The sequence below is a fragment of the Symphodus melops genome, assembly GCF_947650265.1.
Source record: "Symphodus melops genome assembly, chromosome: 5".
Lineage (NCBI taxonomy): Eukaryota > Metazoa > Chordata > Actinopteri > Labriformes > Labridae > Symphodus > Symphodus melops.
This window is the reverse complement of record NC_136695.1, coordinates 4,580,611-4,595,023: the sequence shown is the minus strand read 5'-3', so window position 1 is coordinate 4,595,023 and position 14,413 is coordinate 4,580,611. Positions and strand designations below refer to the sequence as shown.

The 14,413-nt window shown below is 42.4% G+C and overlaps 1 protein-coding gene across 2 annotated transcripts in view; it reads right to left on the bottom strand.

Moving 5' to 3' along the window:
* Positions 1 to 14,413, bottom strand: part of enpp2 (ectonucleotide pyrophosphatase/phosphodiesterase 2) — a 30,271-nt gene that overhangs the window by 9,247 nt on the left and 6,611 nt on the right. For both annotated transcript variants that reach the window (XM_079343507.1, XM_079343508.1), the window contains exons 4-15: positions 13,099 to 13,224; positions 12,071 to 12,131; positions 11,820 to 11,917; positions 11,589 to 11,668; positions 10,242 to 10,361; positions 9,305 to 9,360; positions 5,617 to 5,682; positions 4,122 to 4,194; positions 3,902 to 4,010; positions 3,469 to 3,594; positions 1,588 to 1,619; positions 402 to 529 (exon numbers count right to left, since the gene is read on the bottom strand). In XM_079343507.1, coding sequence (XP_079199633.1) covers positions 402 to 529; positions 1,588 to 1,619; positions 3,469 to 3,594; positions 3,902 to 4,010; positions 4,122 to 4,194; positions 5,617 to 5,682; positions 9,305 to 9,360; positions 10,242 to 10,361; positions 11,589 to 11,668; positions 11,820 to 11,917; positions 12,071 to 12,131; positions 13,099 to 13,224 — 1,075 coding nt within the window. The remainder of the gene's footprint in view (positions 1 to 401; positions 530 to 1,587; positions 1,620 to 3,468; positions 3,595 to 3,901; positions 4,011 to 4,121; positions 4,195 to 5,616; positions 5,683 to 9,304; positions 9,361 to 10,241; positions 10,362 to 11,588; positions 11,669 to 11,819; positions 11,918 to 12,070; positions 12,132 to 13,098; positions 13,225 to 14,413) is intronic.

The following is a 14,413-nucleotide window of genomic DNA, read 5'->3' as shown; positions in this document are numbered from 1 at the left end:
TATGTGGATGAAAGGCACGTGGCGCTAGCACTGCTGACATTAGCCACACTTGCTAAAGCAATTTAACATAGTTTAAAATGGTAGTAATGCACGTCACAATGCGCCACACATTTCAGCAGCATTAAACTTCAGTGGTCACTCTTGTACGTAGAGAATGTGTGAACTTTGACCTAGAATACATGCAATATGCTTTTGTACTTTTTCTTAGTTTTAAAAGATTTGACTATAGTCTGAGTTTTTAATGTCCATTTTGTTTACTAAGGAATTATTCTACATTTACCACTTCTGGACAGTCGGCAGAAAGTTTTAACGTGTAATGTTTGGTCTGATTTAATATACAAACATTGCATCAAATAACTCTCCATTATTATTTCCTCCAGGTCACTGTGATGTCACTGTACCTTGCGACGTGCCACTTCCTCTCCACCAGCAGGTGAATGTCTTCAATACGCCGGTTGTTGGCGTAGTGCAGTCTCTTGGGCAGGTGCTGTTTCAAGTACGGCTTAAAGTGCTGCTCTGCTTTTCTACACTGCAACACAGAAACACTCATTGAGATTTACCATAAAACACATCAGCACCTACGACCCATTTATTGAAGATTTAAAGTGTCAGCTGTGCTATACTGACCTGACATAATGTCATTTTGTGTTATACAGTATCCATATCATTGCCCCCTATATTAAAAGGTAAAGTGCCTTTTTATTTTCCTCTAAATATTGGTAAAATAACGTTATATATAGTACATATATAAACATTCATTTTCTGTACATGTCGGTGTTCGGGCCAGACTTTGTGAGTGTGACTTGGGCTGTTCAAGCTCCATGTTGGTGTGTGGTTGCATAGAGGGACTGGCGAGGATGACACAGTGATATAAAAGGAATCATGTGCAACATGTTACACATAAATACAGCAGAAAGAAGGCGGCATATAAAGCTGTTTTAGTCAGGGACTAGAGAAAAACAGGATAACACCGCCTACTCACTGCTTATTTGGATGTCACATAGGATCATTCTGCGTCGCTATGAGAAGCTATGATTTAACCAAAGTTTGCTAACATTACCCTGCTGACACAACAATCGCAAAGGGTACTGTTGTTGGGCCTCTTGCACTACATGGTGCTTGATTATGGTGTGTTCTACTGTGATTGATAACTCCTTCGTGCAAACACAAGTGGAGAGGGTTTGGAGGTGTGCTGCTGGAGGAGAGCGGAGGCCTCATAATAGCGGAGGTGTCGACAAACAGAATTTTGCTTTAGTTTCATGCCGCTGCTAACGAGCGAAATCTGGATCAAAAAGTCGTACATTCTTCCTTTAAATAGAATCAGTAGCATCAGTTCCTTTACTAGTTTTCATCTCTGACACACCTGATGATTGGCCCTTTTGTCTGGCAAATCCTTTCTCTGGTCAAAACAAAAATAAACTATTCCTCACCAGAATTGAAACTTAGAAGGACACACTGGCTGCTTCATTGTTGTCAGAGAAGTCAGCCCTTCATAGCAGGTGTCCTTAATGTCTGATGATGTGATAAATCTTACATATTGGTTCTTCACACAGGTTTAAATGCTTTCCATGCAGGTGTGATACTTACAGTCAGGTTTTCAACGACAGCCTTGGGATCATCTGAAAAGAAGAACAAAAGTGTGAACAGTTTAAACAAGTTGTGAAGCTTGCACCGAACAACAAAGCAAAATAACGTACATGAACAAGATAAAGGAAGATTAGAACGTCTCAGTACTCTGGTCTCAAACTGAGAACAATGTCTCCAGTACTGTAGGTGCTGTACACACAACCAAGCATCAGATCAGAGGCGTTTTATCTTTAGGACCAAATCTCCGTGTGCTGTTTGTTGATCACAGTGTAACAGACCAGGACAGAAACCATGAAAGATATCAACTCAGAGCACACACTGGATGTGAGAAGCATTGATGCCAACACTTGTGCTTTCCCAGGTTACTCCCGTATTTCAAGGCCATCCCACTACTATTTAGTTATTTCTCACAGGAACCTCCCTACAACTTCCATAAACGTGGGCCCATGTTTGTTTTTTAAGTTCTTATTTTATTTGATATACTTTATTAATCTATAATACCGTTCACACTTTTTTATTTTAGAGACGTGCTTCTCTCTCACACACACACACACACACACACACACACACACACACACACACACACACACACACACACAAACACACACACACACAAACAGGACCTGTGGACATGCATTAACAGAGAGATGTCAGAGTGTGGCGGCTGCACTCACTGGAGGCGCCCCCTGAGCTGGTAGGGGTTCGATGCCTTGCTCAAGGGCATCTCTGCAGTGTTCGAGAGGTTGTCTGCCACCTCTCCAGCTACCGGACCAACTTCCATATTTTTGGTCCGCATCAGGACTTGAACCGGCGACCCTCTGGTTCCCAACCTATGAGCTACTGATGTCCCAAGTCTCTCTACGTCTTAACGGCGGTGCAGTTTTATCATGTTTGACTCAAGCCAGCATTCGCACCCCTTCACCCCCACCCTTGTGTATTCGAAAATCTAAATGCTGGCACTTTGCAGGTATGGTAGGAGGTGGACATAGTCCTGGTGATGTCAACTATTGGTTTGCGGTCTCCAACTTTTCTTCATCTGAGCGCAACTTTGAACAAATGAAAGAGGCCAAGAGCTGCTTGTTTTTATGAGCTAAATCAATAAATAGTGGGAAGAGGTGCTTTCAGATTCTCTTTTTTAAACTACACAGTCGGTCAACCTATAGGCAAGCTACCGGTAGCTCCTGAGTGACCTGTAGGAGACCCCGGGTTCTAAGACTTGAGCTCTGCATTTGGAATGCTGTCCTCTGAATGAGGTGACCATATGTGGAGGTGGGAGCTGAAAGTTATTAAACGCACAGTCATAAGCTAACTCTAATTCAGTTGAGCCATGTTAAGCTATTTCTTCTTTATTAATTGTTTTTGCACCAATACAAGACAAATTCCTTGTATGTGTAAATATACTTGGAAATAAAACCCGATTCTGAGTCTTATTCAGTGTAGCTGTAATGCGAGTTCACAATCTAATCTAATCTAATCTAACTAATGTTCTTCTATTTTGCTTCATCTGTCAGACTGCAGACTAAGACACTCATTATGAGTGTCTTAACAGATTGTGACTCTTCAGCCGTGTAGTATCAAGTTCTCAAGTCATCATATTAGTCTCCCAGTGTATGGCATCATGTCTTTTTTTTATAGCTTTGCTGAAGCTCAAAAGGCACGATGTGTAAAGACAAGGCAGGAGCTTACATTCACACACTGTATACACACACTAAGACATGCACACACACACAGACTCCACACCAAGGGGTGAAGATCCCTCCTTGAACTGCTCGTATGTAAGTGTCATATGAGTAGATATCAAGGGGAAATTAGAAAAGGAAGACACGGGCAGAAGCAAAACAACACTCTGAGCTTTTCTCTGTGTCTCTCACTCTCGCTCACATTTCGTATTGTTGGGGTTTCTCGAGCGTATTCTGCCCAGAGATCCAGGAGTGAGGTGGATGTCATCAACGTTGGACAAGTAGTTACTGAGGAACTCCGTGCGGTCGCAGTGGGCCTCTTCCATACCTGAGGACACACAGGAGGGTGAGCGTGACACAGGCTGGTACCCTCCCAGTATTGATTAAGCAATACTGGATTTTTCCTTCCTCTGTCATGATGCTTTTGAAGTCTTGTGTGAAGCACTCTGAATTGCCTTGTTGGTGAAATGTGCTATACAGTATATATATATAAACTTGCCTCGCCTAAAGTAAAAGTGCTGGTCTTTGCCTTCTGTTTTCAGCACTACACTGACAGAGCACTTTCATTCAGTTTAGCTACTGTGTGTGTGTGTGTGTGTGTGTGTGTGTGTGTGTGTGTGTGTGTGTATACGTACCATGATCCCCCACCAGAATGATGTTAACACAGCGGTGCAGTTTCATCTGTTTGAGTCCGTCCATCAGCTGGCCAACAATTCTGTCAATCATTCTCAGAGGGCTGTTGAGCTGAAACACACAGATGAGTCAGAATCCAAACGTCGTTGGTTTTGAAGGTGGACACAGAGAAACTATCTGAACGTGTGTTCGCGTGTCTGGTCTTCAACACGCTGTACTCACTTCTGCACTCATGGGCCCCACTTTGTGTCCATACGTGTCTGGCTGTTCAGAGTGCATGGCGTAAACATAAGGCCTGAAACAAGATGGAAGTCGTGATCAGCATATTCGTTTGGATGTTTCTAGCAGGGAATCATCTGCAGTGGTGGGAAGTGGGTATGTTCATTAAGAAACTGTGATCTTTGACCCTAGGCTATTTTTTGCTTCATGTTTTATGAGAATATGAGTGATGATGAAAAAACTAGAAACAGTCAGGAAACAGGCTGTAATGGCCGAAACTAAATCCTTTGGGGAAATGCACCAATTCATAGGACGTCAACTAAAACTGCTGGTTTTAACCACTCCTGTGCTCTAACACCCTGACCAAGTTCATTAGGCTGAAACAGGGCAGCGTTTGCCACTTCTTCTTTCTTTTTTACCTTTTCTGCCAAGTGTGCCTGTAAGTACAGAGACCACTCCCCGAGCAAACTGAGGTAAGCTGGTCCACTGTTGTATTTTCCAGTTACTTGTTTTAACCCTTAACAGGCTCAGATTGTAACTCTAAGTTACAAATACAGTAACTGTATTACTCAAGTCAAAGCCACCAGACTCAATAGACAAAATCAAGAATCTAACCAAGCAGAACACGTGAGCTGTTTGTGGCCAGCTGCCTCAATTGGAAATGCTTTTGTAAGAATTTGTTACATAAATGAAATTGTGTTGGATGTAAACTGAGTATTTACAACTCAAACTAAATTACTGTGGCAACTTTCAATCAGCAAGTCTATTGATTTACAAGAAAAAATATAATATTAATATAATTAATATAATAATATTTATACTCAATGGAGTCTGTTGGCTTCGAAGAAAGGAAAATCAGAACTCTTTCAAGATTCAAGGAATTCAAGGAATAGGTGAAAAACAATCTGAACCTGTCAGTAGTATCTATGTTAGCTTTTTGTATTAGCTGCATTTAACCTTTGCTAAAACAGTTGGAGCAGATGCAGCTTGTTTTGTGGATGCTAATTAATCTACTGGAACAATTTTCAAAGACTTGGACCCATGCAAATATCTGAATTCCCACGTGAGTTTTGGACTAAAAAAGGTGCACGCTAATTTTATTTAGAAGATTCGGAGGAAAATATGCCTGGTTATTAAATTTGATTTCATTTGAAGGATTTTACATTTCGTCTTCACCTGAGTACTCTGTCATATTTGAATCCAATCTCCGCTTTTGAAAAATGAAGCCAATGTGGAAGTGCAAAAAGTTGCACCCAGGGTTCCCTTTCTAACAGCAGAAGTTAACGTGCGTACAGGCCGGTGCAGTAAATACAGGTAAAGCATTTCCAATATGGCGACCACCATCGTTAGGATTCAGAACGTCTGTTCAGAAACCAAGCTGACATCCCGGTGACCACGTCCATGTTTATATGGTCTATGAATATGATGAACCGCCTCCCCTCTCTTAGCTGTGGCTGCACCATTATTTGTTTAGATCAGGATGAATTAAAAGTTTTACCTCTCTCCTTCAGGGAGATGCAGCCACTGCAGCATGGCCAGTATCCGCCTCTCCAATGGGATAGCACTGGAACAGGAACGTCACACTGGTTATCATCAGCAGAAAAGCGAAGCCGATTTCCCGAGACATAAACAGATGCTTCTCGAACCGTTAAAGTGTTCCTTTAACTCTCAAAGAGCCTCATAAAGTTGAGGGTTGGGGAGTAGAACACCTTTAAAGCCCTCTCACTGTTTCGAGTGTTTGGCAGTCAAAGGGGGCCTGTGTGGTGATGAGGCCACCAACCGAGCAGCTGGCTGTCATACAGTCCACAGCTGTCAAGCATCAAGCCCCAGTCTGAGGCCCTGGACTGGGCTCGATGTAGGAGGCAGTGGGGGGTAACTCTTATTACACCTGACAGCAGGCGTCTCACTCCATGTTTTCACTTTTCTAAACTTTGGACTGAGGCTGTCACAATCCTAGAATTTTAAACTTAGATATACGATGAACTCAGCTAAAATGGCAAATGTATTTTGATGCAGGAATATTTATAAAAGAGGCCCTGGGCACTCAATGTTGTGTATATGTTGATTGTTTATTACCCTCCTGCACACTGTCGAGATTGCACAAATAACAGGACATGTTGCTAATGTATTAGCTGCCTTTCTTTTACTTGGGTTTAGGTGAAGGCGGGATACTTACGCTCCTGGATCAGAGATTATAACAGAGAAAGAGTGGCTGAAGAAGGAGAGGGGAAGGGATTTAATATGGTGTTACTGTGAGACTCAACTTTCCTCCCTCCTGTAATTATTATTTACTTTCTGTACTTTCTGTTTTCTTATGTTCACTTTTGTCTAATGTTACATGCTCGGGAAAAAAATTCTACTCAAATGTGTAACGTCAGAGCCGGCGAGGCAGAAGAGCGCTGAGTGTGTGTACGTACGCGTGAGTGTGTGTGTACGCGTGAGTGTGTGTGTGTGTGTGTGTAGGTGACGCTCCAGCTGTGTTCACACACGAGGCCACCTGCACTTCTGCACCTCTGTGAAGAGATTTAAAATCAGACACTGGGACACAAATGATGCTGATTTGAAACAAAGGCGTCATGATTTTCTTTGTTAGTTTGTGGTATTTGTGTTTTTTTAGGACAGTGGATAGAGTCAGAAAGTGGCGAGAGAGAGAGAGAGAGAGAGAGAGAGAGAGAGAGACACAGGTTGGACTTGAATCTACGCCGTCCGTCTGGAGGACGTTAGCCTTTGTACACGGGGCGCAAACTAACCACTAGGCCACTGTGACGCAGAGAAAGGCGTAATAACAGCAGAACTTTGATAAGGCGCTGTTGTGGAACCACAATATCCAACACTCGGAGGACTTTACGACTCGCTGTGTTCACACTTCCAGTAAAGCGTTCCCTCCTCCCTCTCTTTCTTGTCCTCTCTTTGTTCTCTGCTTGTGATGTGAGGGAGGAGACGACCTCCCAGACAGCCGAGCCCAACACAGTCAACCAGTCATCTAGCAACAATCTCTGGTCTGCATTACCATGCCAGCCCTTCGCTGCTCCTCTGAGACTGAACTCTAAAATGTGTCGTCTACGTGACCCTCTGTGTCTTCTCTCACACCTCTGTCAGAGCCAAGCGTAAGTAAAGCACGCTCTGCGCCGTCTGCTTCTACAGATTGGTATGTCTGTGACCCCGGTTCACAGAAGAAACCTGCACAGTGTCAAAAGGACCATTTGCACAAATTGCTGGAAAAACAGCCAAATGCCATCTCTCCGCCGAGATCGGCCTCTCGCTCCATCAAAGCCTCCTCTGTGCTGATAAATCTGGGCTTCGCTGCGTGTCACGGGCTTTGCTTCAGCGCAGCAGGAACATGAACGGACATGTTCTGGAGATCTACTTTATTTCCCCCCCAAATAATTCCCAGTTTATAAATAATTAGTTACCAGACAATGGATCTGCAGAGAGTTTGTGAAGCTCAGTTTGTTTGGGCAGCATTTAAAGGTCATAGGTGGAACTTCATTATGTCTGCAGCCTGTTTCACACATGCAGAACATTTCTGGACAGGCTGCTACCTGAGTTGCTTGTTCATATATGCACCTAACATCAGGTGAACTTCCCTGTATAGGACAGAGAAGTGAGGGAAATCTCAGGAGGCAGGACGTGATGAAGATGCAGATGTGGAGGATGAGGAGAGCGTGTCTTGGGGGCCCCAGGCTAGTAGAGGCCCTCCAGAAGACGACAAAGTTTAAAGCACAGAAGGGGCGAAAATGTGCAACGACATAGACGGCACTAACTCTCCTGTGCTGCTAAAAGCTAGTTTTACATTATGACATTTGTTCTTTTGCATGTCCCTCTTTTAGTCATGTGATGCATAAGTGTGTTTGATGTGCTTTTATTCTTGTAAATGTTTGTATCATGTTTTCTGCTCTCGCTGAAAGACAAACTCTCCTCGGGGCAAAAAGGTTTCATTCATTCATTCATTCATATATTGCAGATTTTGCTGTTCTTTATATTTTTAAACTGATGATAATTTCAACTTTAGCCATCATTTATTTTAATTTTTATTATTATTGTTGTTGTGAAAGTATTTCAAACATAAGGCAGCGGTGAGAGGGGCCCCTGTGAAATTTACATAGGGACACTGAATGAGTGGTACCGAGCAAGCAGAACATGGAGCAGCTTCACTATGTGGTTGTTGCTCACATCAAATTCAAATACACAAAAACCTTTCTACTTCATTCCAGATCACTAAAATCAGTATTGTGTTAAACATCAAATTATTAATTATTACTGAGAACATAATTTAACCAACAGCAGCAGCTTTCACAACACTTTTCTGATTTGAGGATATTCATGTTTTCTTTCTGGCTGTTGGAAGCAGCTTGTAAAGCCTCCAACACAAATATAAAGTGTCCTTAGCTGGTACAAGAGCAAACACATCACAACTAATTAGGCCTTCACTGTATTAAACGTTTTACATCTGAATCCCTGTGAGTTTGCTGATTTACAAATCACATAGCAGGAACAAATACAAACATGCCAAAAGACTTTATTCAAAAACAGCTCTGACTAAAGGAGACACTTTTCGAGTGTGTGCTGTGCTGTGAGCGCGTTCCAGACTTTAAACTGCTGTCGGAGCAGAAAAGTGGCACAGTGAGGAGAGGCTGTCACTGTGAAGAATCCACACAGCTGTAAGGCAAATCAGCAACATCTCATCTCATGCTGGTTGTCCTTGACCTAAAGCACATGCTCATACTCCTCCTGCACAAACCGGCGACTAAAGAAACTATTTGCTTATGGAGGGACTACGTGAAAGAAACACATGCACTCCTGAACATTTCCAAACATTAGCATGCTGCTGTGCTGACACTGTCTTAATATAGGGGAAAATAGCATACTGACCACTAAGAACACAAGGATGGGCAACATGTTGCCAAACGGTCTCGTTATATAGACGTCATCGACCCCGGCGTGCTGCCTTGCAGTGACCTCTTATTGAATAGTTCCTGCTGTGTTTACGAGTGGGCTTACCTGACCTCCTATGTAAATTTGAATAAACACATTTAACTGAAAACATAAGTCTGTGTGTTAAACATCCAAACGATTCCTCCAAATAGAATTAAAAACAGAAACGTGTAGATTTGCTGAAGCGCTGACTAACTGCACCCAGAGACAGGTCGGGAAATGTTTTTACTGCAAGTAAAATGTCGACTTACACGGGCCAGAAGAAGGTTGCAGCCTTCACTCCCTGTTTCTGTGCAGTGATCCAGATCTACATGTAAAAGACAAAGACAAACAGGTTAGCAGGATACCAGAGTCTTAAAGCGAACACAAGCAATAACAAGAGAGCGAGAAAACCCAACGTTGTGCTGTGTTCAGTCGCCGAGCCAACGTGTAATCCAGCTGATACAAAAACTGTACGATGGTGCAGGATGGTTTGAGTTCTTTTTAAAGGAGCCATTAATGAGCTCTCCACACTGGCTCTGTGTTGTTTGCTCAATTTGGCAGCTAGTTTAATTCTGGTGTCGTTGTTTTTCAAGGTAGCGATTAAAAAGACTTCAGGGGTCCCCAGTTCTTGAATCCTTCAGTAAAACTTTTTTACAGAATACGTGAATAATCTGATATCCACTGTGAGCACGAGTCACAAAACAGCTCAAATATGGAGACAGAAATCATGACTGTAGCAGCATTTGAACAAAGTCCTTATAAAATGTCCTTTGATCGTAACATCTGTTCATCGATTTTCTCAATGCAGAAATCTCTGATCTTGCTTTCAGGAAGGCCACAAAAACTGATTCTCCGTAGAGTTTCAAACTACTTGATGTCAAAAGATTTGGATCCTATAAAAACTCGAATCGATCCCAACCCAGCTGTCATGATGAAACATCTGCTGCTCATCAACGATTAGAAAGCTTATAAGACTTCTGTTGGATCTGAGACCTGCCACATGTACACCAGTTGGCTTCAAAATGAGTCTTTCCTGCCTCTGCTGGCATCTGATCTGTCGAGATGAAATTAATAACTCTTCGGTGCGAAGCCAAACACAAAATGTATCCATCATCAAAGGGAATCAACATCTTTCCAATACGTAAGCATTAATGAACCACAGATGGGAATAAAAAAGAATCCAGAGACGAGCAGAAGAGAACTTACCGGCTGACCTCCCCACCAGCGATGGTTGAGTTTCTCTCGGCTTCTTAAAGTGAAGGTGGCGTCGAACACCGGGTCATACATGGAGTTTCCAACTATCCCATGAGACTCTGGGTAGAGACCCTGAGAGAGATTCAAAATGAGATACTGATCAGACAAATAATGTTTTCACCCCAACCCAGAAAAACTGCTCTCAAATCATCTGAAGTAACATGTATGATATCTTAATGTTTATATATTGTAGACGGAAGAGGGTTTTCATAATGTTTTTCTCTTGACATTATTTTCCTGTTATTCCTGTATTTCTAGAACAGGACGGCTTCAACCTTCTAGATAGTGTTGTAGTCCACACCACACTAACCAAGACCAAGACACAGCTGAGAACAGAGACCGAGACATTTAGGGATCGTGACCGAGTTGAAACTAAGATCATAAATATCACAGAAAAATCATCATCTTGTGTGCCAGTCACTGAGACCGTCATGATGGGAAGGTTGTGGTTGTAACCGGCGGATAAAAATGGAAACTACAAATGAATTGAAGATATACGTTCTTTTAAGATGGAGCATTTTCTTTTTAATCACTGTAATGACTTGGAGACATAGCCTGTCAGTGTGCATTTCAAATCCGGAGTCCACCCAATACGAGACCAAGTCAAGACGAGACCGAGAACTTCAGAAAATGGTCTTGAGAGCAAGACAGATTTTTGAATGCTACAACACTACTCCTAAACCATCTGTGCAACTGTTTAGCTTAAAAAGATCTCTGGCTTAAGGATTTTAATTAACACCTAAATACTCACGATCATCTCTTACAGCGAAACAGAGAAAAAACACGTTTGATTTATTGTTGCTTCAGTAAAATGTTGCCTGTTTCAAAATGTAAACCTCTTCTTAAAGTGATACAAGCTTTATTTTGGTGATTATCGATGTAAACACCAAGTCCACTTACAGTAATTGTTGTATCAGTTATGTTGGATAGTTTTCCAGGAACTGCACAAGTTGAGGATGCCAGAAAAAGAAAGAAGCAGAAAAAGAGGGAGCTGGCTCGGGCATTTGACCCCAGCAAGAACTTGTTTCAGTCGGCTCCGGAGGCCGATCAGAGCCAGGCACAGGGAGCTAATGTTAGCCAAGGGGCTAGCACTAAAGCTACACATTTAATGCTACATTCTTCAGAACCACAGACATCACAGGGGGAAAAATTATTTTGGATGGTCCTATATTGATCAAGTCTTGGCTTCACCTTATCTTATTGCTAATTCCTGCAGCTATTTGGAAGCTCTAACATCACATCAAGTCATATGACACATAATGTTTGTGGTAGCCCCTTAGATACTTGTGTGTTTCGTACCGTAGCGAGGGAGTAGAGGTTGGGAAAGGTCTTTGTGGGGTAAACAGGCCTCATGTATGGAGCATGGGTTCCACAAGTTCCTGAAAAGAAAAAAAAAACAAGCAAAGGAAAGTCTGAAATGTGCATATAAGGCAACAGTTGGGTTAGCTTTAGATTTATTATTGTGGCTCCTTAAATCACCACACAACCTCACAGGTGTAAGTATGAAAGTGGACATGTGATAGGTCTTACTCAGTTTCTCGATGTTGGGTATGACAGAGCTTCCTCGCTTCACATAAGAAGCTCTAAATCCATCCACTGACAGCATGATGAGTGGTGGACGCACAAACCTGCACACACACACACACACACACACACACACACACACACACACACACACACACACGTAGTCCAGAGAGGGAGAGAGACATCAAACTTCAGTGGGAACTTTCATCCATCACTGGAACTTAATTCTGCTTTACTGCTCAGAGGCGCCAACATACCCAGCAGGACATTCAGCAGATTTGATCTCCTCGCACTCATCCTGCAGCCATGAAGTGTCTCCTTCAAGAAGACGATCAGAGGATGCGTTAATAACAGAAAACAGAGGTCATTAAACATATATTCAAACATGGCTTGTGGTCTGAGAGCAGCTACGAGTGTTTGATTGACAGCTAAAAACTTCAGCAGCACAAGCTTGCATTGTAAAGAGTTTAAACTACCATTGAGTGATTTTTTGATTAAGCTCTCAGTGTTCAGTCTGGTCCTCTCTTAAAGATGTTTAAAGGTCAGGAATTATACTCCTGGGCTTCACAGAACAGTGAACTACTGTCTTTCATTCTGTTAAAGGCACATATTTATTACTCTGAGACCTTGTGTTTGAATGTGGTCCTGCAGTCCAAATTCTAAACTTTAGAGAGAGCAGTCTCACCCAACCCCGTCCTCCTTAAAAATCAGCAGGTTGCTGTGCCGTGGACACTGAAGCTTCAGTGTTTAGCCAGCTCTGCACCAGTCTTTGATTCTTCCAACCACTCTCCATTTCTTTTAAAGCATCTCCAGTATGTATCCTAGTTTGACCCCGATTCTGCTCGTGGAGCTTATTAGAAAAATGTGGAGGCTTTTTACGTCGGGTTGAATTAGTTTCACTTGCCCACTTCCATCGCCACAACACATGTTGGTTTAGATCTTCATGCAGGTGCCTCAGCTTTAAGTCTGTCCTGCAGCTACTAACTCACATGTAATTTTCCATTTTATTTCCTCATGATCTACTATATCAAACTGTCTTAAAGGCAAAAACAAAAAAACATCACTGAAGATCTGTCATTTTTAAAGCTTTGGCACTTTTGACAATCTAACATTGAATATTTGTTATATAGAGGTTTCTTTCTGGTCTCTAAACACTCGTGCCGTCCCCTCACTCTTAAGACTAGATGGCCAGTACGCCCTTAAACCCCTAGTCTGGACAGTTAACATACTCATTACAGCCACATTTAAATGAAACACATAGTATATTAGAGTTCAAGCTTCAAACCTTTACAAAGTGTCTTGTAGTTGGTACAGCAGTCTCCTCTGGCCAGACAGTCCTCAGAGCAGTGGCAGGCGTGCTGTTCATTCCGAGTCTCTCCACAGCGGTCTTTTCTGCACTCATAACCCCCCTCTGTGTTCAGGAGAACAGAGGGAACATTAAACTGAAGAGTAAAAGATGTTTGCAAAGGAACCAAACACTTGATTTACTTTGAATTTGCATGATAGACAAGCGGAGAAACCACAAGCTTGGATGGTGTATTCAGATCTAGATGAAGGTTGTGGCTCAAAGTAGGATCTCATACAGTCAGGGTAAGGAGCTGAGAACAAGCATAAAGCCAAGTATCATCATTTTTCATGCACAGGGAGGATTACAGCGGTGAGGCAGTGGTAAACCAAAGACCACCAGGCTAAAGGAGAGAACATTAAAACAGACCACCAACACTGGAGGCAGCACAGGAGAAATGTTGACAGAGAGAGAGAGAGAGAGAGAGAGAAAGTGAGAGAGAGAATCAGAAACAGAGAGAAATAACAACAAACAAGAATGGCTCCAGCCATCAGCCATGAGACGGGCTTATTGGTCACAAGATAATCTTTTTGTTCGAATGAACCTTATTTTTAAGTGCTTGTTTTACCACTGCCAGGCTCACATTGTTGGTAAAACTGTCTGGTAACAGTTTGGAAACAGTTTTGTGTAGGAGTCGTGTACTTTTTTTTGAATCCACCCACAGTTACATCTAGTTGATTTAACACCAGCAGACTCTGAGTCCCTTCTCAAACCAAAAAAGTCACAAATGAAAACACAGCAGTTGTATCAAAACCAGAGATTGTAGAAAACACAGACATATTCTCTGTGACATCACTGATTGTTTTTGGGGTTTTTTTATTTTTTGAAGGAGAGTTTTCTAACCCACAGTGGCGGCGGCCATATTGAAAATGTTATTAGAATAACGTTGAGATAGGCAGAAAGGTAGAGCTGAGGCGGGTCTGTAGCCTCCGGGCAAAGAGCTACATCTGGCCCCCCTGTCAGTCAGATCTTAGTTATGTAAATATATTCATAAATGGGACTGGCTGTGGTTCAGTGGTGGAGCTGGTTGTCCCTCAACCAGAAGGTCAGGGGGTTTAACCTCCAGCTCCCGCAGTCACATGTCAAGAAATGTAACATCCTTTAAAATATCTGAAGCAACATGTTTGGTGTCTAAAGGAAGTGGCAACAGTTGATGTCGAAAAAATGAAGCCAATGTGAAAGTTCAAAAAGTGCAGTTTCTCTCGTGTTATTGTTGGCTCATTAACACCCAGATTCAAAAGTCCATATCCCCGTA